The sequence below is a fragment of the Periplaneta americana genome, chromosome 1 (assembly GCF_040183065.1).
Source record: "Periplaneta americana isolate PAMFEO1 chromosome 1, P.americana_PAMFEO1_priV1, whole genome shotgun sequence".
Lineage (NCBI taxonomy): Eukaryota > Metazoa > Arthropoda > Insecta > Blattodea > Blattidae > Periplaneta > Periplaneta americana.
This window is the reverse complement of record NC_091117.1, coordinates 45,997,100-46,023,166: the sequence shown is the minus strand read 5'-3', so window position 1 is coordinate 46,023,166 and position 26,067 is coordinate 45,997,100. Positions and strand designations below refer to the sequence as shown.

Sequence of the window (26,067 nt, the reverse complement as noted above, 5' to 3'; positions counted from 1 at the left end):
AGGTTATGTTAACATGATAAATTCTCTTCACATAAAAATAACACAGTTTTATTTATTATTCCTGCCATATTATGCAACACATAAATGGAACTTATGCACATATTACATTGAATAAAAATTTAATTGTATTATTTATTTGTTCCCTACTATACTGGGTTGTAATGAATTGTATTTATCTAACCTACCAGATTAACACACAACTGTACATACACTAATTTCATAGGAGGGACTGTGGTAAATTTTGTACCTACAAGTAAGGAAGGTAGACGTGCTAAATTAAAATCACAATATAAATAATTCTTCTTTATTAAATCTCAAAATAGCTTCCATTCCAAACTTAAAATGTTGATGCAACCAGGTTATGTTACCATGTAAAACTCCGTTCACATTAAAATAACACAGTTTTGTAATTATTTCTGCAACATATTATGCAATAAGAAGTGTGAAGGGGTCTTATACACACATTACACTAAATAAAATTGAGCGCCGACACGCTATAAAGTAATATATTTCACTCAGCTCCGTATACTCAAATAGAAAAGCCCGACTCATCGAGTGACGTCACACAACCTGCATTACGGCCTGGTCTAGATCACGATGGCAGTGTGTATAACTATTTAAGTTATTTAATAGAGAAAAAATCTGAAAATCGATATGTCACAAAGGAGTTATTGCAGGAACGACATCGATGGCTATAATGAAATTAAAACAAATGACTCCATCTATTTAAGGCAGCCTTGACGTTTATCAATATTAATATATAGAGAATATTAAATTTGTCTGTTTGTATGAAGTAGGATCTCAGAAGCTAATTTGGATAATTCCTTCACCATTTGAAATTTGTAGTTTCTCTAGATGGATGTAATACTACATATAAGGAATGAGGTAAGATGAAAATAGATCTTTACGCACAGAAAAATTATCTTCGTACACAATCCACTCTATTAATTTGGAGTAATTTATTAAAGATGCATTCAAGAGTAATTTAGAAAAATGTTAAACGGATTATCGTTGCATCAAAAACGAATGTTCTCTGAACCAAATGATCATATTTTAATTATTTGCATATAATAACAAATAAGAAATATTTAAAGGAATTATCATTGCACCAAATGAGTGCTCTCTGGACCAAAATGATCGCATTTTAATTACTTAAATACAATTTAAATTAAGTAACATATTAAACTATTTATCCTTCTATCAAACACGAATGTTCTCTGGGGCAGATGTCCTATTTTAATTATGTAATTATTTTATATTTATTTCTAACAAGTGCAGCGGAGCGCACGGGTACGGCTAGTACATAAATAAATAAATAAATTAATTAATTAAATAAATAGACTAAACATAATTAAATGAAAATGATGACTGAATAAATTAATAAATAAACAACTAAGTTAATAAATAAATAAATAAATAAAAATAAATAAGAATGTTAATAAATAAATATGTAGTTGGTACAAAAATAATGATTCGTTTTTAACTCAGGTTTGTAGATGATAAGTATTTCAAAATGTCAATAAAAAGAGTGTAAATGAAAATAATATGCAAACAATAAGCGATAGCAGTAGATGTATGTTTAAGTCCACATATCCTTAATCTGGCTTCGTAGACCCCAAGCTCTCTATATGAAAATGTTTACTAGAGCAACTCTATTTCCCATGCAATTTTTGCACGATTTTACTGAATCTCCTTGTATAATAAGCCTTTTATTATTAAGTCACAATTGTCTGCTATTTCCATTGTATTACGATTGAAGTTAGCGTTTGTAGATAATTCTCTCATGTCAAAGCGTTACAATCTTTGTCTCCTTGTACGTAGAATACAGACGTTTCATTCACATTTCACATCAAAATTTCTCTGTGCAGATTTATGTTCCATATTCTAATGAATGGGGCATGTGTAAGCATGATTTTCTATTCTCATTTCCTCAATCGTTTCAGAGTATTATTATTATTATTATTATTATTATTATTATTATTATTATTATTATTATTATTATTATTAGCAGTACCCGTGCGCTCCGCTGCACCTGTTAGAAATAAATATAAAGTAATTTCATAATTAAAATAGGATGTTTGATTCAGGGAACATTCGTTTTTGATAGAAGGATAAATCGTTTAATATGTTACTTAATTTAAATTGTATTTAAATAATTAAAATGCGGTCATTTTGGTCCAGAGAGCAATCATTTGGTGCAATGACAATTCCTTTAACATGTTTCTTAATTGTTATTACATGCAACCATAGTTTAATGAAGATTGACTATCATTTAGTTTTAATGTGTATACTTTATATTACTTGCTATATGTTTCAGAAGTTACTGTAATAACATTGTAGAATTATGTCCATCTAGAGAAACTACACTTTCCAATGGTGAAATAATAATTAAACAATTAATTAGCTTCCATTATTACTTCATACAAACACAGAAACATTCTCTTAGGCTATGTTTAATATATTTCGATTATTGTTGTCCAAGGCCCCTTATAGACGAAGTCATTTGTTTTATTTCAGTACAGCGCCTTAGATGGCGTTGTTATTTTAATTTTAAAACTCATTTATCTCATCAAATATCAGTCCTATCAAAATTTTGTACAGAATAAAACTTATCGGAAATTATTTTTAAAGAAACGTTTGTTATGTAATATTTTTCATGAAAATCAATAATAAGCGAGATATTTCGATTTATTTAATTCAGGCCTCCTTATAACCCCACTTTTAAATAAAGTATTTTGAATGCCATATACCCTAAAATCTAAGTTACAACGAACTTAATTTATGTTCCAATTTTCATATAAATCGGTTCAGCCATTATCGCGTGAAAAGGTAACAAACATCCCGACAGATAGACAGACAGACAAAAATTAAAAAAAAGCGATTTTCGGTTTCAGGATGGTTAATTATACATGTTAACACCAATTATTTTTAGAAAATCGAAAATTACCAGAAAAAGTTTGGCTACAGATTTATTATTAGTATAGATTATTATTATTATTATTATTATTATTATTATTATTATTATTACTATAATATTATTTTGAAATAATTTAACATAAAATTAATTGTAGTAATATAAACATTTAACCTAAAATATCCAATACTAACACTACCAATAACATTACTACACTTATTATATGATCATGATTGTTCATTATGAAGCGTAGCAGCGTTCTTCTTATCAACATTGTTATGATGTTGTATTTTTTATTTCAGATCGAGTTGGACGATGTTCGTGTTAACATTAATTATTCTGTCATGCATAAGTGTAAACGAAGCGAGAGAGAACATCAGTAAGTCAGAAAAATAATAGATTAAGTCTAATTTTTTAGACATTTATTTAAGAAAAAAATATAAATAAGTACAGATAATATAATATATTGTGTAATATGGTAAAGAAGGAAGTTCGTTCTGTTTCACAGTTGTGAATAAATAAATAAATAAATAGATAAATAAGTAATTAAATTAATGAATGAATAAATAAATAAATAAACAAATAAATAAATAAATAAGTAAATAAGTAACTAAGTAAATAAAGAAATAAATAAGTAACTAAGTAAATAAATAAATAATTAACTAAGTAACTAAGTAAATAAATGAATAATGAATAAATAAATTAATTAATAAATAAGTAACTAAGTAAATAAAAAATAAATAAATAAGTAAATAAGTAACAAAGTAAATAAATAAATAAGTAACTAAGTAAATAAATGAATAAATAAATAAATAAGTGAATAAGTTAACTAAGTAAATAAATAAATAAGTAAATAAGTAACTAAGTAAATAAATAAATAATAAATAAGTAACTAAGTAAATAAATAAATAACTAATAAATAAGTAACTAAGTAATAAATAAATAAATAACTAAATAAATAAATAACTAAGTAAATAAATAAATAAGTAAATAAATAAATAAATAACTAATAAATAAGTAACTAAGTAAATAAATAAATAAGTAACTAAGTAAATAAGTAACTAAATAAACAAATAAGTAACTAAGTAAATAAATGAATAAATAAATAAATAAGTAACTAAGTAAATGAATATGTAAATAAATAAATAAATAAATAACTAAGTAAATAAGTACCTAAGTAAATAAATAAATAACTAATAAATAAGTAACTAAGTAAATAAATAAATAACTAAGTAACTAAATAAATAAATAAGTAACTAAGTAAATAAATATGTAAATAAATAAATAAGTAAATAAGTAACTAAGTAAATAAATAAATAAGTCACTAAGTAAATAAGCAACTAAGTAAATAAATAAGTAGGTAAGTAAATAAGTAACTAAGTAAACAAATAAATATGTAACTAAGTAAATAAGTAACTAAGTAAATAAATAAATAAACATTCTTATTAAACTCGCAGTCTATGATGTATCTCTCCATTCTGAACTAGAGAATGAGTCCATACTGATGTACTTCTCACTTTCCCAGGAAGTCTGAATGTGATGGACTTCCTCCAGCCGGAGGACACTGACCATCTTTGCTACTTGCCTCTTGCGAACCAGACGCATCACTGTGCTCGGCAGTGCGTCAAGGGGGACAATCGGATCTGCTACTACAGGATGGTCCATGAGAACTATGCCGTGCTCTCCGCGTGAGTATGAGTTATTTCTTTTCACATCAAGGTGGATTTTATCACCATTATAATAGTCACAATCATTAACATCATTTTCAATATCTCCAACTTCACTATTATTATCACCAACACCATGTCTACCATACACATCGCCAGAGACCGTTATCTTAGTCCCACAACATTGGAGTGTTTAAAAGTGTGCAGGGGTATATAGTGAGGATCACGTAAGTGTAGTTCCTAAAAGTCTAATGTGGACGTCTCTTCAGTGTTGCCAACTAATACCAGATATCACCAATGAGGGTGAAATCATAATGCTACGTACTGAAATAAATAATAATAATAATAATAATAATAATAATAATAATAAAAATAAAAATAATAATAATAATAATAATAATAATAATAATAATAAGTAATAGTAATAATAATAAAAATAATAATAATAATAATAATAATAATAATAATAATAATAATAATAATAATAATAGTAGTAATATAGTGTTAACAAAAACAATGTCTTGCTCATTTACCACATCTCATATTTATGTTGCAAGAGGTTTCCTAAATGGTTCAATATAATTTATTTATGAAATAGTATATTTTCCTCCTGCACTTCTCGCACATTATGTTGGTAATTAGGATTAGTATGATCTAATATTACAATTGATTTTGTCAGGCAACATGAAATTTATTGCTTTGACTTGAGATTCATGAGACCTAACCTAAAAATGTATTTACTTACTTGCATTTTCATCAGTTTACTTTATTGTAAACCGAAATCATTGCTGCCAACATAACAGTTAGAAATAACTGCCAGTTGTAGTATTTGTCAGTACCCGAAATTTGAAACGAAGTTGGTAAAAGAAAATTCAACCTGAGAGCTAGAAAATTCACTATAATCCACTAGCATATTTAGCCTAGTAATAGTGGAAAAATGGTTAGGTTTCACCCTTAGGGTATTAAGTAAGCTGATCCGGACTATACAATACGGCACGTGGCCTTCAGAGAGACAGTCTTATCATAACTTACTGCTGGGCTCACGTTTATTTGTCTCAGTAGAGGTGAACGATCATCTAACTAGTACGGGCGGCGGTAATGATAATAGTTATTGAAATAGTTACACATTTATAATGATATTTCTGATGTTGATTTGGTGCCCCGCGCCTATAATTTGGAACCAGGAAGATTTCGGCAAGAATACATTATTTTTATGCCCTCTCGAATTTTACATGTTGTTAAATGAACATCCCATCGTAACAGGCCTTACGGCTTACTATTATGCGATCAAGTGTCCAGACGTGTCGGTAAAATACATCTTACGTCATTCTTGGCAAACACAGAGCGCATGTAACATCAGACTTGCCAACCTACGAGAAATGAAGTGCGGGAGATGGAAATTTCATAACGATGATAATAGCAACGGAAAGAAAACGTAATTTTAAAAATAAATTCAATGCGATCATCTCTAAATCCGGGACATTATCAACAGTAATCTTATTAGAGGTTTTGATTCATCTAGAGAAAATCAAAACTCGAGTGGGATTTAATTCAAGGAAGATGCATAGCTATGACCAGTAGTGACCTTTATTAATTCTTGTTCTTGAATGCCAATGCGAGTCATATTTGAAAATGCTGTGCATCAACTGGAGCTGTTTGTAATTTTCTGTTTTTGACGTCCAGATCAGTGCAGTTTGAAAAGTTGGTAAACAAAGAAACAAATGCTAGGGTAGTGATAAAAGCAAACAAATTCTAGGGAAGCGATAAAATTAAACAAATACTAGGGACGCGATAAAATTGTGCGATAAGTAGCCATGATTGGTTGATAGACGTCCTTTCGTACCGTTTTATTGGTCAAAAGTAGTATGACGTAGTAAAAGTGTAATAGTCATGTGAAAGCGTAAGATTGAAAAATCATGTGCTATTTGCGAGAGACCCGCGCGTTTTGTAGAAGTTGGAAGGTCTGTAATATAACCACAAACATCGTAACAGACAGCAGCAACCTGCTTGTGATATTGCTATTGCTCGTCCTTTGCACGCATAATACTTGATGGAATGATGATGTTTATCATTATTATTAGGGCTAGGATTTTGATGAAATTGCATCTTTTTTCTAGTAAGCCAGAAACATAGCCGCTTTAGTATTTATATGATATGTGATAAACTGAGTGTTTCAAGACATATTTGGTAGAGCATTTTTTTGCATTTTTTGCTTGTTTCAACTCATAAGAGCATATTTTGTGTTATTCGGACATTTTTTAGGCATTTTCATTTAATTTTGGCCACAAATCCCGATTATTAATATAAAATTATTTCCTTTGATATTTTGTCTACATATTTTGACCATTAATACCCTTTATTTTTTACTTGGTTATTTATTGACGCTATACCAACTACGAGGTTATTTAGCTTCGATGGAGTTGGTGATAGTGATATGATATTTGGTGAGATGAGGCAGAGGATTCGCCATAGATTACTTGACATTTGCCTTACGGTTGGAAAAACCTCGGGGGGGAAAACCCAACCAGATAATCAACCCAAGCGGTAATCGAACCCGCGCCCGAGCGCAACTCCGGATCGGCAGGCAAGCGCCTTAACCGGCCGAGCTACGCCGGTGGCTAATACCCATTATTTTGTATAATATTTTAATCGTTTTTCTACACAAATATTGTCCTTTTAACGTAGTACACCCCCATGTAATGGATCAGTCCAACTATCCCTTCAATATAGATACCTCTATACTTGCTAATTCCGTATAAGACTGGCCTTGTGATGGGCTACATGAAAACTACATCAGGTAAAATAATTAATTAAAGTGTACCACTTAGAAAAAATTATGTAAAATTAAATAAACTTAAATGTTGGTACTAGAATTTAATTTAAATACTAGTCTAAATATTAAGTAGCACAAAACTCCTTTTCCTACTAAGCCAATTTTAGAATGTAAGATCAACTTTTAGGGCATTTTAATGGCATTTTTGAAAGATTTTTAGGTCAGAAATGCATTGTTTTTAGGACATTTTTTTAATGATTTATAGGTCATCAAAATCCTAGCCCTAATTATTATTATACATTTTGTATTTATATATTTACTAATTTAAAATAAATTAAATTTAATATCGTTTTACATATACCGGTTATGAATGTATTTCAGAGCATGTAAGGATTGTCCATATAAGATGGAAGACTGCTTCCTACCACAGTGTGTGACAGCTGATGGTTTCGAGAAAGGAATAGTGACGGTCAACAGAAGGCTGCCAGGACCCGCGATACATGTAATTGAATTTTTAATTTTTTTCACACTAAGGTAGTTGTTATTAAGAAAGACAGACGAATTCAGGAGTAAATTATGAAGTACGTTCTTTTAATAAAACTGTAACATATGTATAATTTGACATCAATCGATACGTAATTAGTTCAGTATTTCGTGATATACAGAGTAGAAGGAGACCTATTACATTAATTCACAGAGGTAATAGACGAAGTCACAGAGAACAAGTTTAGCCAAATAAGTTTTTTGATAGTCCATTAGTTTTGAGAATACGAAATGTAACGTGTAACGTGAAAAGAGTAGCAGTGCTCTTTGAGGTCATTGCTCGGCAGTGGTGGTGAGTGTAATCACAGTCTACTATATACAGTCACGAAGCTTGAGTTTTGAGGGTGCTAGAAACAATAGACTGTGACGGTACAATTTTGCATTGCCTGTAATGAGGCGATATTAGCGACCCTAGTGGTGAGCAACTATTTAATGTTTGCATATTTACTACGTATTGAGCTTCGCGACTGTATATACTAGTCTGTGGTGTAACTCCAATAATCCACTCCGAAATACTTGCGAGAAGAGAATGTAAACAAAAACGTCTCATGAGATACGTTTCGATCAAATTACTGTACTTTAATACATAAAGTATTCATTCAATTAATTATAAGCAAATTGTTTTGTTTTTAATATTCTTTATTGCGCTATAACCTGTTTAAGTCTAAATTTCACACCATGAAACTTATGTAACATTCACAGTATTATGTAATGTATTATGATTTAAACCTTGAACATTCGGGCGTATCGAAAAAGGCCGAACAATTTTTTTTCCGAAATTAAAAATTAAAGGTTTCGTAAAATTTGCATTATGGTGACAACATTCCGCAAAAAAAAATTTGGACCTTCTAGATGCAATTTAACCGAGCCGCAAGAGGTCTAAAGATTATCATATAAAGTAAATTTATCTATTTTCTTATTTTAATAATTCTTCAGTGCATGGTAAATGTGGCTTAAACCACTTCTTTTTTTTTACTATTTTTAGTTTCTGAAACGCTATTAAAAACGTTACGACATCGGGTACATATTGTCGTCGCTGGATGGTGCGCATGTTCGAGATCGTCGATGGATCGTCATATATAGACGTTATTCGGCTGGAACAGAGTTCGTAGTGATTCTTTTTGGAATTTTGCTCCACATGGCGAAATGTTAATACCGCCTACTATACCAGTATCTACAGGTTAACCTACAGCTCATGCATTTTGTCAAGACACTCGCGATGTGCAGTACGGGAACAACGTTTCTGTGGAGGGGGTAGGAGTAGAAGGGAAGTTCGGGCGTGTGTTTACCGAGTTGAAGGTAAAAACTAACCCATTCCCCTATAATGCGTAAGTAAACTCATCCGATCTCTGCGCAGCTCTGTAGGGAGAGTGGGGGAGTGTCTTGACAAAATGCATGAGCTGTATATCGCACTACAGGGATAAACGTCCTGAATTGCTTCACAATGTAGGCTCATCATCTTTAACGATAATGCTAGAGCTCATATGGCAAATTTTTCCAAAAATCTTTTACGGCACAAGAGATGGAAAGTACTACAGCACCCACCCTACTCTCCAGACCTTGCACCCTGCGATATCGATTTGATACCAGAATTGAAAGCTCCAGTGCACAGGAAGCACTTCCATACAAAAGAAGATATCACCAATGCAGTGAGACGCGAGATTCTAAGATTGGACAACGGTGTATCTGATTTCTCGTCGTTGGCAGCGAACGATTGATTGCTTTGGAGATTACTTATTACTACTACTACTACGATGGCATCACAGCCCAAAGTCGAGCCTCCTCAATTTTCTTCCTCCAGCTGTCCCTGTCCTGTACTAATCTCCTCCAGGCAGTTGTTCCGAGATAGTCCTGAGAATCGATCGTTACCGCATCTATCCATCTGTTTTTGGGTCTTCCAATTGGTCTTTTACCATGTATTTTCCCTTTTAAGATCTTCTTTGGTATTCTGTTCCCTTCCATCCGATAGACATGTCCGGCCCATTCAAGCCTCTTTAATTTGATGAAAGTAACAATATCAAAACTTCTATATAATTTATATAGCTCGTTATTATAACGTATTCTCCACTGTTTATTTTCTTGCACTGGTCCAAAAATTCTTCTGAGTATTTTGCGTTCAAATATACCTAGTTTAGCTTCTGTCTCCTTAGATAATGTCCAAGTTTCGCTTGCATAACAGAGAATACTTCTAATAATTGTTTTGTATATTTTAAGTTTTGGAGATTACTTAGAAGGTTGTTAATGTGTTAATATGCGCAGAATAGAGTGTTCAACGTTATAAAGTGGAGAAATAAATGAAAGTACTAGTTTAAGTTCTGTGTTTTTCCTCTTCTCTCTTGTCTAAATCCTAAATCATGAAATTTTGACAAGCACATATTCCTAAATCTGAAATTTTCACAAGAACATTATTGGTAGAGTACATTGTGTCTTTCAATATGTATGTTTTGAAACTTCTTTATACACATGCATATGTCTGAAACAAATTAGTTACCATTACTTAGTAAGTGATCTATATAGTTTTTGTAAATATTTTTACAGGTGTGTCACGGTGATTGGATAGTTGTTGATGTCGATAACCGGATGCCTGGCAAGACCACCAGTGTTCACTGGCATGGTATATACAACATGCACACACCGTACATGGACGGTGTCCCGTTTATCAGCCACTGCCCCATTCCCCATGATTCGCAGTTCAGATATCAGTTTCGCGCCGATCATGTGGGGACGAACTACTGGCACTCTCATGCAGGTAGGTGGTCACAATTGTCACAACCACTTTAATTGTGAGAATTCTTCCTCTTGTACTAATAATTTTATATTTATAAATTCATAATACTTCGAAATTGAGAATAATGTTTTTAGTTTTATTACAATCATTAACAAAGTATGGTATAATAAATTTGGGTGGAGTAGCATCATCTGTACTTAATCCATTAATTTTGTTACATAGAAGATTAATAAAAATTTGTCTGACCAAAAATATGGATTACCCAACAAATTTAATTTACACAGATTTTAAAGTTTTAACTACTGAAGAAATTTATAAATAAGTTATAGTTTACTAACTTACTACCACAGAAATCAAATAAAACATAAATCTAATCGACATGAATACCATACTCGAAGACAAAAGTTTACTCTCCATTGATTGAGCCTAAATGTCATACAAGTGCAACACTTAAACATAGTGCTAGTTTAATAAAATAATACAATTACAAATCATTTTCCAAATTTGAAATATTTTAAAATTGAACCTTTTAAAAAATAAATTTGTAAAATTATTCATTAGATATAATATTAACATATGGTGTATTTTTTATCTTTTTAATTTTGTGGACTGTATTCATGTTTTTATTGAATGTCAATAGTTTCTGATTGTCAGTTTATAATTAATGTGTTTTTCTCTTCTTATTCTTTCTTTTTTCTCTTTTGTGTCAATTGTCGGACTGAATTAAGTTAGTGTATTTAGTAAACTGTGTTTGTAAATTTTATGTTGTATTTTTTACTCAGACCACACGGTATTCGAGCCTGGCTCTTACGGTAGTGGCCAGAAACATTTTTGTTGTATATTTTTGAATTTGTACTCATTTTGCTTACTAGCTAAATAAAATAAATAAAGCCTATGCTTACTGAGCTATCCAATATTCTCTAGAAGTAGGTACAGTACCTCTTCTCCCGTGAGTTATTGGTCGCCCAGATTCTCTATACTTTAAAGTCTTTTGACAATTTATCGCCTTCAATTCTATACGGGACGTTTAAAAATACATGGGAAAATTTCATGGTTGGATTCCCTAAAAAAGTTATATAACAATGAGTCCGGAAATTGATAATTATTGAGATATCAGACATTGAAGTATGTTAGTGCTGAAAATTAATGGTACAAAATTAACTTAGTACAGTACGTGCAGCTGGTCGTGACTGATAAAGATCAGTGCTGAACGGAATCTTTAACACTCGAAGATGGATTGTAGTACAGTAGTTTAAACACTAGTTGCAAAGTGCATCAACATCGGTTAAAAACGCAGTAATCATAGATTACGAAATGATGGTTAAACAGTAACCGTGGTTAAAATGTAATTTCTGTGCACCATTCACAATCACCGATTACTTAAACATGGCTAGCTGACACCTCATTTAACCAGAGTAAAGTCTATGATGGTACACTGTTTCTACAAAATCACTAAAGGAAAGCATCCATACCGCTGCAAAGATAATAGTCAACGTCTAAAAACTACGCTCACTCCGTTTTACATCAAAATGAACATATCCTACATTTTCGCGTTGCATTTGTTTGCTTTTCGGCACTGTTATATTTACGAGTTGCATTTCTTTGTTTTTCAGTGTTGTTAGGTTAAAGTCGTACAAAATGGAAAATTGGATGAAAAAATCATTATATCCCAATGTGAGGTTGAAGTATTGATAAGACTAATTTACTAGATGTAAATATATTATATAAAAAAGAAATAATATCCATAAAGGAAAAGGATACAAAAGATGAATAGGAATGTGTGTACGATCCAGGACCCCATTTACACCAGGGAACTGTTCATTATCCTAAGATCCATCCATAACCTCTCTTTCTTCAGCCAGTGACATAGAGAAAGAGATATTCGAGTATTCCCTCTTAAAATACAGAAAATAATAGTTACATAGAATCGTAACATAAGCAGCTGATCCATACGAGAAATATGACTGTTTTTGTGTTGTAGATTTTGATAAACGAAATTCCTCCTGAAATTTTCTGTCACCTAATTCCTCATAAGAATTCTCTCTTTCCACTAAAGAAACTTCACGCTCATGCTCTATCCAAGTAATTCAAGTACTGTACAATAATAACCGTCTTTGAAATAAACATCTGTGGCTCTGGCCGCCATTTTGCTTTATTTGGTCTACTAATCACTGGTTATCTCCTTTAACTGCTCGAATATGGCCGGTTAGAGATTACTGTGGTTAACATACTATTTAAGTTGTAACCAAGGTCGATCCACCGTAAAAATGCTTAACCAGGGGTTAAGTGACAATTTTAGCCGATGGTTACACTAACCGACGTTGATGCACGTGGGCATAAGGGTGCTATTCATAGACATTTCGCAGCACGCGCTACGAGCGTACTAAGCTAGCCCCGGCTATCCACTCGTTACTAGTACAGAATTCAAATCATATCCTATCGCTAACACTGGTTTATGAATACGAAAAACGCTGATCATCCACCGAAAGCCCGCGCTAAAAATGTCTATGAATACGGCCCTAAATAGTTAGGCATGGGCTAATCATTATTGTGCTATGGGCAAGGTTCTGTTAGATGCTGCTACTGTCGTAAGGCGAGTGCGTAAATGTTTTAAAATGCTTCTGCATATCTACGTTCAGTTTCTGAGCTGCTGCTGAAATTTTATTTTGGCTGGTGATTCTCCTGTTCAGAATTGTCAAACAATACGCATAACACCAAGCAATTTTTAGCGTGTTATTACCTCAATGACCAGACGAGCAGAAGCCTGCAGTATGGCAGAGCTGGGCATTTCGAACACCTCTTGTAAGGTACTGAAGATAGTGCATCATTCGAAAACTAAAATGGAGCTAGTAAGGTACTAATATAAAATACTTGATTGATATCTCAATATTTATCAATTTTCGGACTCATGTCAATAACTTTTTGATGCTCTACATATTGTGTGGAATTCAACTCTGAAAATTTTCCGTGTATTTTTAAACACCCTGTATATCGGGCTAAAGCAAAAGTTTGTAGCCTTTTTTTTTTTCGCTGTAACAAAATTTTTATTTGAGATGAAAAGAACACAAATTAATCAATAATATAATCTACTATGACTCTCAGAATCCTCACACAATTCTATTCAAATATACAGGGTGTAGTTCAATTCTATTGTAATTCTGTTTTACTTTATAATTCTAATGCACTTCATTACTTGTTACAGGCCTCAGTAAGCTCAATGGTATACAAGGCAGCCTGATCGTTAGAGAGCCTTTGGATATAGATCCTTCCAGCAAACTCTACGATTACGACATCCCCTGTCACACGATATTCATCTCCGACTGGACCCACGTTGATGCAGAAGAACGTCTTCCCGGACTAAGACATGGAGACATCAGCCATGATACCACGTTTTATACAATCAACGGTCAGGGGAAATATAGGGTTTGTATCATTTTTTTCGATTGAGTTGGAGCTCAGTTAAGGGGAGTAAAACTTCGCTATACCGTCACGCTGCTCTCCATTGTAGCGTCCGTAAATGTAGGTGCTGTTACGTAAGTCTATTATATACAGTCACGAAGTTTGAGTTTATGAGGGTACTAGGAACAATAGACTGTGCAGGTACTATTTCGCATTGTCTGTAATGGGGCGATAGTAGCGATCCTAGCGGTTAGCAACTACCTTTGGACGCATATTTACTACATAATGAGCTTCGTGACTTCATACTAGACTGTGCTGTTAAGATCAAGACAACAATGTGAGCTGAGTGAATAAACAACAGAATGACGTCCTGCGTTTCTTGTGTTCGTGTTCTCGAAGTTGGAATTATGTCCATTTCGCAAAATAGTAAACTCCGTTCACACTGTAGATATCAGAATAGTATCTTGATTGATGTTCTCCGATTTACTTCTTCAAATATATCTTCCCTGCAGATTCTGTTTTTAAGGGGTAGGCCTATATGATTCAATAGTATATGGGTTAATTATTTACGTAAAATCACGTCTATCTAACCGCTCCTTAGAGGTGAAATTTCATTGAATGCAACGACAATATGTGACTTAGAAACATTGTTGTCACTGAGTTGGACGAAATGGAAACTGCAAACATCGTATACGCACAGTGCTCCAAATCAACAATCTGGGCGGCCAAAACTAGATTTTCTGACTTATTCATAAAATTAAATAAATATAATAAATAACTATAATAAAACTTTTCGTTCTGAAAAGGTATTTTAAAACTTTTTGCACGTTTAAGAGGTAAAATGTATTATCATAACTGCTCTCTTAAATTGACTGAGCATATTAGGAATTAAATCAATGATTTGCCCGGAAAGGGTTATGAAATGTTCACACCACTTTTATCGCGAAAAAGAAAACAAATCAAAGTCTAGGAAAATTTTATCAAACCTTTTTTGACATATCTAAAACAATAAAACCCTATGCGGATGACATGAATATGTTAGGAGAAAATCCACAAAGGATTAGGGAAAAACATGGAAATTCTACTTGAAGCAAGTCAAGCAAGAGGTTTGGAAGTAAATTCCGAAAAGTCTAAGTATATGATTATGTCTCGTAACCAGAATATCGTACGAAATGGAACTATAAAAATTGGAGATTTATCCTTCGAAGAGGTGAAAAAATTCAAATATCTTGGAGCAAGAGTAACAAATATAAATGACACTCGGGAGGAAATAAAACGCAGAATAAACATGGGAAATGCCTGTTATTATTCGGTTGAGAAACTTTTGTCTTCTAGTCTGCTGTCAAAAAATCTGGAAGTTGGAATTTATATAATAGTTAATTACCGGTTGTTCTGTATGGATGTGAAACTTGGACTCTCACTTTGAGAGAGGAACAGAGAATAAGGTTCTTAGGAAAATATTTGAGGCTAAGAGGGATGAAGTTACAGGAGAATGGAGAAAGTTACACAACGCAGAACTGCACGGATTGTATTCTTCACCTGACATAATTAGGAACATTAAATCCAGACGTTTGAGATGGGCAGGGCATGTAGCACGTATGGGCGAATCCAGAAATGGATATAAAGTGTTAGTTGGAAGGTCGGAGGGAGTAAGACCTTTGGGGAGGCCGAGACGTAGATGGGAGGATAATATTAAAATGGATTTGAGGGAGGCGGGATATGATGGTAGAGACTGGATTAATCTTGCACAGGATAGGGACCAATGGCGGGCTTATGTGAGGGCGGCAATGAACCTCCGGGTTCCTTAAAAGCCATAAGTAAGTAAGCACTGAAATAATTAGTGACATTTCTTACAGTTCACATTGTATTTGTACATATAAAACAGATAATGTCGAATGGGTATAACATTTACGAGTAAAGCTTCAGGGATGTATAAATTGGCTGGCATTAGCACAGAATACAGAAGCCTGGCAGGAAATTGAAAAAAAAAGTCTATGGCTCAAAGAGGGTTCTTGTGCCATTGATGATGATGTTAATCATAAATTAGTTACGTTTCAGTTTTAAATTTGTAATCGGCTTCTACTGTTAATAATTTCAACTATTTTTCACGCAGGATTATAATGGCGTCTTGTCATCAACTCCGCAGAAAATATTCGATGTGCACAAAGGCTACAGGTACAGGTTCCGCCTGATAGGAGGCGTATGCACGCAGTGTCCTGCCAGATTCCAGATAGAAGGACACAGACTTATTGTCATCGCCACAGACGGATATTCAGTGAAACCCGTCGTCGTGGACGCTATCGAATTCTTCTCAGGTATAACACAAATATATCCTAAGTGAATCTTCAATCCTCCTAAATACCGCACACGTAATTAAATAATTGATAATAGCTTAGAAATTGTTGCACACCACTCTAAATATACGATGTGATCTCACCGAAAGGTGTTAACCCACCCTGCAAGCACCAAATGTCTTAGTTTCTTCTTATACCAGACGAATCATTTTATCCATTTTCACAGACAATATGACATAATGCAGTGTTTTTATTTGAGTCGGTTATTTTACGACGCTTTATCAACAGCTTAGGTTATTTAGCGTCGGAATGAGATGAAGGTGATAATGCCGGTCAAATGAGTTCGGGGTCCAGCACCGAAAGTTACCTAGCATTTGCTCATATTGGGTTGAGGGAAAACCCAATCCAGTGTTACCACAATCCTTCTGCACTACGTGGGAAAGCGAATGTTAGGCCTGTCAATGAAAAAGCATACCAATAGCCTGAACAAACCAAACTTAACCTGTCACTGAGTTTCCACCTTACGAAAACTCGCTTTTTATATATGAGCCGTTCAGAGCAGTAGTGGTGGAAGTCAAGAATGGGTAATGAGGTTTGAAGTAAACATTCTGTAAAATACAGCGCAAAGTAGCAATTAATATTCAATTTATTTAAACTATTAGTAGTCAGTGGACAGCACGATGGACATATTAATTGCTACTTTGCGCTGTATTTTACGGAATTTTTACTTTAAACCTCATTACCCAATTTTGACTTACACCACTTCTGCTCTGAACGGCTCTTCATTCGAGAAAACATGCAAGGCATACCAAATGCCTGAAGAAACCAGACCTAACCTGTCACTGATCATCAACTTTACGAATACTTTCTTTTTATATATCAACCTACCTACCAAAAAGCATGCATGCTAGGCAAGCCAAAAGTCTGAACAAGCCAAACCAATTGATAGAGCGTTAGTACGTTTAATCAAAGGTCCCGGGTTCGATGTCCGGCCCTGGAACAATTTTTCCCTCGAAATTATTCAAATGAACTTTACAGGGAGTTATACCTGAAAGCCTGATTTGTATAATATACGTCACTGTTCATTAACAGAAAACCACAATTTATTCCTATTTTATTTTACTTATTTATTTTAATTATTATTATTTTTTTATTTTCTATGTTTCTCTTATTTAATATTGTATTATATAATTTCTGTAACTGTAATTTTAATTCTATTTCCTATTTTATTTTATTTTATTTTATACTCTCTTATAGGCCTATTAATATTATATCTGAACTGCGACCGAACACGAGCGCTGCTCATTCGGTCTCAAATTTTCTTAATACTACTGTAGCTCCTTTTTTATATTGTTTGTATTATTTTATTTCTATTTCTCTTCTTTGTTTGTAATTATATTCTTCTGTATATTTAAATTTAAATAAATAAATTTAAATAAAAATTTAAATAAAAAGTCACACAGAGTTAGTGTGCACTCAATGTTGGATGCTTGACGGTTGTCAGCCCACTTTGAGATCTGTGGATATAGAGGGAAAAATTGAATCGGTAGAGTTCCCGGGTAGCTCAATTGGCAGAGCGTTGGTAGGTTTAACCAAAGGTCCCGGGTTCGATGCCCGGCCAAGGAACAATTTTTCCCACCGGCGTAGCTCTGTCGGCTAAGGCGCTTGCCTGTCGATCCGTAGTTGCGTTCGGGCGCGGGTTCGATTCCCGCTTGAGCTGATTACCTGGTTGGGTTTTTTCCGAGGTTTTCCCCAACCGTAATTCAAATGTCAGGTAATCTATGGTGAATCCTAGGCCTCATCTCGCCAAATACCATCTCGCTATCACCAATACTACCGACGCTAAATAAGCTCGTAGTTGATACAGCATTGTTAAATAACCAAGTAAAAAAAAAAAACAAATCTTCCCTCGAAATTATTCAAATCAACTTTACACGGAGTTATACTTGAAAGCTTGATTTGCATAATATACGTCACTGTTCGTTAACAGAAAACCACAATTTAAGTCACACAGAATTAGTGTGCACTCAATGTTGGTTGCTTGACTGTTTTCAGCCGACTTTGAGTTCTGTGGATATAGAGGGAAAAATTGGATCGGTGTCTGGTAGAGTTCCCGGATAGCTTAATTGGTGGAGCGTTGGTACGTTTAACCAAAGGTCCCGTGTTCGATGTCCGGCCCCAGAACAATTTTTCCCTCGAAATTATTCAAATCAACTTTACAGGGAGTTATATCTGAAAGCTTGACTTGCAAACCAAACCTACTCTGTCACTGATCCTCGACCTTGCGAAGGCTCGCTTTCTGTTTACCTACCTACCTTTACCTCCCTACCTATAATCTTTTCGCTGTAAGAAAAATCCTAATATAAACAATAGCACGTGACTGAAGTGAGGCTTCATTGGCCGCTGTTTGGCACCACAGATTCTCAGTACGTTTTCCCGCCTACTGTTGTACATTCTGTTTCATGTTAAACATTTCCCGTTACTCGTCAAGTAGGCCTAACCTCACTACCATGCATTAATTTGCTTAGGAAACATTTACTTTATAATTACTGTAATTAAAACTCACATAACTTATTATATACATTTAAGACTATTTGTTTCCAGTCTTATGTTTAATAACCACACACACCGAGGATGCAGAAGACAAACTTCAGTACCACGTGCTTACGTGAACAACTACGTGCTCAAGTGACGCCAGCTTGTTACAAGAACAGACCCCTTCGGTATTAGTCTACTGTTTGTATTCATCCGCGTTCATAGTATATAACAAAATATAAAAGTAGCTTTTCTTTTACATATCGTTTTTACATATGAGTGAAGTTATATGTTTCATTGTATTTAATAACTAGAATTAAATTTTTTATTTTCTCAATTTTTTATTTTCAAATAATACAAGATGATAGTTTCCAAATACGGACTATATTTTCCTGCGTCGTGTGAGTGTTTCGACTGCTAGCCAGTCATGGGTATGACAGCCACGTGCTTGAGTTTACATTAGGATTTTTCTTACAGCGAAAACAGTATAACTACCAAAAAGCGTATATGCAAGGCGTAACAATCCAAAACTTAACCTGCCACTGATCGCTTATTTTCCTTTCCAGACCGAATAGCAAGCATAATTTTTGTACCATAATGTCTAGATGAGGGCAATTTTATCACGTTTGTGCTGTGTTATATTATTGTTTTTTCAGGTTTTGATCTTAACCAGCGTACACAGCGTGGGGGGAGTAAGAGGAAATCTTAAGACAGATGCGGGATTAAGTGAAATATAACAAACACTTTGTAGAATATGATGCATTTCAGGAGAGCGATATGACTTCGTACTGCACGCAACAAGAGAAGTTAGTAACTACTGGATGCAAGTAAGAGGCATGGATAAATGCTTTGACAGAGATGTCTGTCAGATGGCGATACTCCACTACGAAGGGGCAGATCTGAACGTACCGCACTCTCCAAGACCAAGCGTGTTCAACTATAAATTCAGTGGAGTTGTAAGTATAGCCACAACAATGATATTAATTACTGGACAACAAAATTGAACTGTTTCTTTATTAAATGTGAAAAAGAAGGTGATTCATGTGACATCTTTTCCGCTGATTTAATATGTTTACAATTTTTTTTATCGGGAATAGATTTTTTATATTAGACATTTTTGTTGTAATGAAATAACCTTGCTTTAGTAAAACTAAAATATGTTACATAGTCTGTGAATTTATCTAAAATGTACTTCTTGAGGATTTTGTGCTGTATTTAGCTTGAGGAACATCTCTCGAGAGTCCAGCAGTAATCGGCTAACATTTTTGGGCTCCGTTTGCCTTAGTAACGGTGGAAGCATTCTCCATGTTCGTCACTTACACTGTCAAGGTTGGAGGGGAAAAAGGTTCAAATGTGAATCCAAGAAATGGATTTTAGGGACTTATTACATCCTAGTTTTCTGTAGTAATCAAGAAGCTTGCCAAGAAGTTCTGCGTAGTCCGATTTAAAATCGATTTCTTAAACTTGAAAAATGTGTGTAATAAACAAGCCAAACAGCTAATAATTTTCTGATTATTTTCCAAAGCTTAATTGCTACATCACAACATGGAATGATTTATTAGAGAATGAAATAACATCCCATAACAGCCTAGTTTATCTTGATTCCTTAAGGTATATGTACACCTTTACATACAAACATTTTTGTTTTGTACAATTTTGTTCTGTAAAATTTTTATACAATTGAGAATGGTACCAGAAAGAGAATGCAGTGAACAGATCCCTTGAAATTATGTCTAAATTGTTTATAAAAATTATTTTGTTTATAATTTTGACATGCAACTTGAAACATGATAGCTCATGCAGTTTTTAAGATAGAGCCACAGTTTTTTCACTGTTTTATAGCTAAAACTATTCTTTAGTGCCTGACATAGAGCTATTTTTTTATTTTTGTTTACATTAATTAAATATTACCATATATGTAACTTACAATAATATTTTATGTTGCATAAATCACGTAAAATTCCATAGATAATTATTAATTACATTAAAGTTATTTTACTCATTGTCAGGCACTGGGGGACATTTCAAGCTTCAAAATGACACCAATATCTTCTTGGTATCATCATATTTGACTGAGATATCATGTTTGAAAGAATTAAATATTCTAAACTTACTATTTACAGGAAATATGCCACAAAGTTTCAGAGTCTAGAAAACTCCATCATCATATGTCACCCCTTAAGCAGCTTCATGTTGGTCCAGTTTCAGCTTCTTTCTGCCTTTCAAATATCTCCGCCTTGTTTTAACTTCAAGTGTTGAATGTTTTTTTTTGGGCAATTTTGTCCCTATTTCCATTGATGCAACAAATCCTGCGATGGTGTTTGTCCCAGGGTTTATGCCCATCCTCCTCAGAATTGTAATTTCTACTTTTGGACTCTTATTAAAATGACGTACTACATCATTGACACACAAATTTACAGTTTTATGACTGACAGTAAAAGATTATAAATTACTTCATTATGTAAAAAGTATTTTTTCAATCTAATGATCATGCCCAGATATCTATGCATCTATTTCGGGACTAGAAAGAAGTTTATTTTACAAGCAATGCTGGACGAGGGGACTGACTGCTACGAAGATCACTCCAAAAGTAATGCACTCCAAAAGTAAGTGACCGTGGCTGATGACGCAGCATTTTGGAAAATGGGACTTACCTGAAAAACCATAAGGCATAAATCGAAAATTCTTAATGACAAATTAAAGAGGAGAAAATTCTCTATTAAAATAGTTATATTTTGAAAATTCTAGTTTTTCATCATTTTTTTGCGCTTTGTGGGTGTACATATACCTTAATTCATTTAGAAATTATATTAACCCTCCTGCTATCAGGAGGGATAATGGGATTACCCCACTGATGATTTTGCAATATTATTTTAATTTTTCTCCACATTTCTTTTTCAAATTCCATGTATTTGTCCGTTATATGTCTACTAACAATTTGAATTAAAAGTAACATAAATAATTAATCTACTTTAAGTTGTAATTCACATTACTTATGTGGGGTTATCTTGTTACCCCACTTGGTATTCTGTGTCATGAAAATTCCAGAAAATAAAATTCAATCTGTAACTTAATTTTCTTCATTTCTAAGGTAGTCTGCTTTCAAATTATTTTATTTTGTGTTATTTATAACAATTTTTATATTGTTATTTATATCATCATGACCTTTTGTTCCCATTTTTTAAATATTTTTGTTATGGTTTTTCTATAAAACTGATTTTGTTTGAAATAATTATTTATTAGTAGAGGCTCTTTTCGAGATTCAAGTTGTAGTATAGCTGGTGTTCGAATATTTGAATTTTCAACAAGGAATTAAAATTTAATTCACTAGTTTTATATTTTTATTTACTTATTTTTATAACTTCAAAAAAATATTTTTGTTGGATTTTATTTTATTATAAACAAATGTGTTTGAGATGCTCATGGTTATATATTTGATGTGTTAATATTTAAATTTCAAGTATTAACTGAAATGATTCTCAATTTATGTTATAGTACTGTGATTTTCATTGCTTGTAAATGTGTTTTCTACCATATCAAAACTATATACTGTAGCATTGAGCAGTTTGTCTTGAAACGGCTGGGAGGAAAATTTAAATTTACTGTATATGTTACCTCATAGTGACACCGGTAACACATCTAATGCTCATTAATTTTGGTATACGTTTTAAACAAAGTGGAATAGGACTTTTGAATCATCCTATATTCTTAAAAAATAGAATCATTACTTTATATTTTTACATTTTTTTATAAGTCTATAGTCAATAATACATCAATTGTTCATATTTCAAATGATTAACAAAGATCGGATATGATTTTGATGGGGTAATTGTAATTACCCCCTTGGTAGTAGTAAGTTGTGGAAAACCTTGGTAGAAGGAGGGTTAATTTAAACTATGTTAGTTACTTTATTTTATTCTATATGTTACTATCTGTAATGGAGAGATATTTTGATTAAACTGTGTATGTATGTATGTATGTATGTATGTATGTATGTATGTATGTATGTATGTATGTATGTATGTATATATATATATATATCCTTTTTCCATAAGGGGTAATATTCCTATTTGAAAAATGAAGGAATACTACAGTGTATGATATCTATTATCAACAAGGTGTGGGTGTTCTTAATTTATTTAATTTTGTTAACTGCCTCCCATTGGAGGTAGCCCAGAAGGACTCAGTATACTGTCCTACATGAATTTTACAATATTAAATGTTTTATATAAATTTTGTTGACAGAAAATTAAAATAAACATATATAAATTATAGAGTGAAAAAAAAATAATAGAATGAATAATTATGATGGCTCAAAATTTGGCAAGAGCGTTTCAAAACTGAAGTTATGATGTCAGCAGTAAGTGTCTGTGGTAGTTCAGAAGTCTTTCTGAAGCTTTCAAAGAACTTGGGAATCACACCACGAGCTCCAATAAGAAGACCAATCACCTCAATGTTTTCAAACTGGTATTTTACTTTGAAGTAATCAAATGTTTGCAGACAAATGTTATTTTTTTCTTGATTCACATCCTCCAGCTGGCTACTCCCCGTTTCAATCCTTATGGTAGGATCAATTATACATCCTTTCTTGGTAGTCTGGGAATACGCTAAGATGCCAATACGTATAGAGGAGCCATTAGTAGCAAGGCAAAAAACTTCCTCTTCTACTAACCAAGACTTTCTTTCAAAGCAGATGCAATTAAGGATCGAACATGATGGTGTCTGGCATTTCGGAGGAGTAAACCTAGGAAATTACATGAATTACAGAGTCTTTGCCTCTTTCTCATTACAGAGTCTTCGCCCCTTTCGCCCCAGTATTTCGCAGTCAACCATAATAGCACAGTTTAGTATATACAGTTGCGAAGCTTGGGATGATTTTTTGCATTTCTCGCGATAGTTGCTAGCCGCTTGGAGCGCTGTGAGTAGTAGGAACAATAGACTGTGTCACTGCCTTCGTGATCTAATACAGGCCGTAAGGCAAACCATGCGACTCGCTTAACCCGATCACGAAGGGCGGCGTTTCAACCATATAAATTAATTGGAACGCATAAAGAGTAACATATATTTCTCTAAAATGTAGTGTAACTGCATTAATAAAATTTAAAACACTAATTAGGAGACACTTCAGACATAATTCCTTGCGAGTTAAGGTGTAATATTATTTTTGGTGTGAAAATTACATTGTTCGTATGTGTAATACCTGCCTTTATTTCGATTAAATATTGCGAAATTCTTGTACGTTCATTTATGCACGATTCAATAATTTTCAGTTGCACGAATATTTAGATATGTTGAAATTATAGGTTATGTTTACTGTACCAGTTGCCCATTTCTGTCTAATTTTAGTGGTCTCCAATGCCCTGCCACTACATATGTATGTTACGTCATATGGATATTATAGGTTATGTTTACTATATTTAACTTATATTCCTATATTCGCAATTATACATTATAATTAAACATAATGTCATGTATGACACCCGTCACATTCTACTTGTCTGTATTTTAATACTACAATTGAGTACTGAATTATTGTATTTACCTACTACCTAAGAGACGAAGTAACACAATCATACGTACACTAATTTCACAGGAGTGGTATGGTAAATTTTCTGTCTACAATTAAGGACGATAGATGTGCTAAATTAAAATCACAATATAAATTCGTTTTTATTGAACCTCAAAATAACTTCCATTCTAAACTTAAAATGTTGATGCGAACAGATTATGATAACACGTAAGATTCTCTTCACATTAAAATAACACAGTTCTGTAATTATTTCTGCAACATATTATGCAACAAGAAGTAAACGGAACTTATGGACACGTTACATTAAATAAAGTTTAGCAATGATACACAATAAAGTTATAATATAATATTTCACTGAGCTCCATACACTGAAATAGAAAACCGGAACAAACATTACGGTGTCTAGATCGAAAAAGCATTGACTGCGCCGTATTTCGCATTTTTGTGAAAAGTTATGTAAACTGTGAAATGTTCGTTATCGGTTGTAATAACTGTGAATGGTTAAAATACAATAATTTGAATAATAATATGGGACAAGGAGACGTTTGTAGTACCTACTATAAATTGTAAGAAAAATAGGTTAGAGTTATTCTTCTTCCGAAAGATCCAGGAAGGTGAGTTTGTAGAATATAATATATATTTTATGAATATAATTATAAACTTTATGTATTTCATATTTCAATAGTGGAAGGATGGTGTTATTTTTTTCAAAAGAACACTATATCGAAAGTACAATAAATTTTATCGTCTGCTAGGGAAAGAGTCTGTGATGAGGCGATAGTAGCGATCCTGGTGGTGAGCAACTATCTATGGATGCATATTTCAACTGTCTATGTCTGCATATTTAGTAAGTATTGAGCTTCGTGACTGTATATACTAGACTGTGATAATAGGTTTGTTCCAGCATGGTTCAAAATCGATTCTGAACTGCCTGCTCATGCGCAGTAGCTTAATGTGAGTTCCAATAAGACTAGAACTGATTCCGAACCGATACTGAACTCCCAGTTACCTGTTCCAACGTGCTTCAGAACTCGATCGGAACGAGTGAAATTGGTTGTCGATTAAGAGCAGGAACTGGGAATTCTGAACTGTTTACACATGCGCAGATAGTAGTCTCAAATTATGATTAAATTCTTCAATACTAGGCAGGTTAAAATAAAACAATAGTCCATCATGAGTGATATAGAAGGTGATAGTGATATATTTCTTATGAAGAATTAAGTTCGGAAGATGAATATAATTTTAATATGAGAAGAAACTCCGAAGGACGTGAAAGAACAGTTCAAGAAACGTTCCAACAATGTAAAACCCGAACTAGTTCTAAGACCGTACACAACTACGCATGCATCGAAAGAAGTTAGGTCGCTATAGGCATCCAACAAACAAAACTCAGTGCGCGGAAACCAGCGGGCGTGACTGTCTCGTGCAGAAGACGTATGCTCCCTTTCCCAGCATGCTCCCCGTCTCCAATCACACCACCGACACTATACGCATGCGCACATATTATCTTCTTGTGCTGAACTGAACACGTGTTATTGCTATAGAGTCAGGGAGTCACATAGCGTTTTATATTATTAATTTAATTTAATTTAATTTAAATATTTAAAATTTAAGTATGAGGACAGTTCCAGTGATCATAGATACCGATTGTGACTTAGAAAGAGACGATGTTGACATCTTGTAA

General features: G+C 33.2%; 1 protein-coding gene across 1 annotated transcript in view; it reads left to right on the top strand.

Moving 5' to 3' along the window:
• The window catches only part of LOC138695066 (uncharacterized), a 48,009-nt gene that overhangs the window by 6,362 nt on the left and 15,580 nt on the right, over positions 1–26,067 (top strand). The window contains exons 2-8 of the mRNA XM_069819427.1: positions 3,217–3,293; positions 4,440–4,602; positions 7,736–7,856; positions 10,436–10,646; positions 13,828–14,048; positions 16,138–16,339; positions 19,622–19,809. Of these exons, the coding sequence (XP_069675528.1) occupies positions 3,230–3,293; positions 4,440–4,602; positions 7,736–7,856; positions 10,436–10,646; positions 13,828–14,048; positions 16,138–16,339; positions 19,622–19,809 (1,170 nt within the window). The 5' untranslated portion in view covers positions 3,217–3,229. The remainder of the gene's footprint in view (positions 1–3,216; positions 3,294–4,439; positions 4,603–7,735; positions 7,857–10,435; positions 10,647–13,827; positions 14,049–16,137; positions 16,340–19,621; positions 19,810–26,067) is intronic.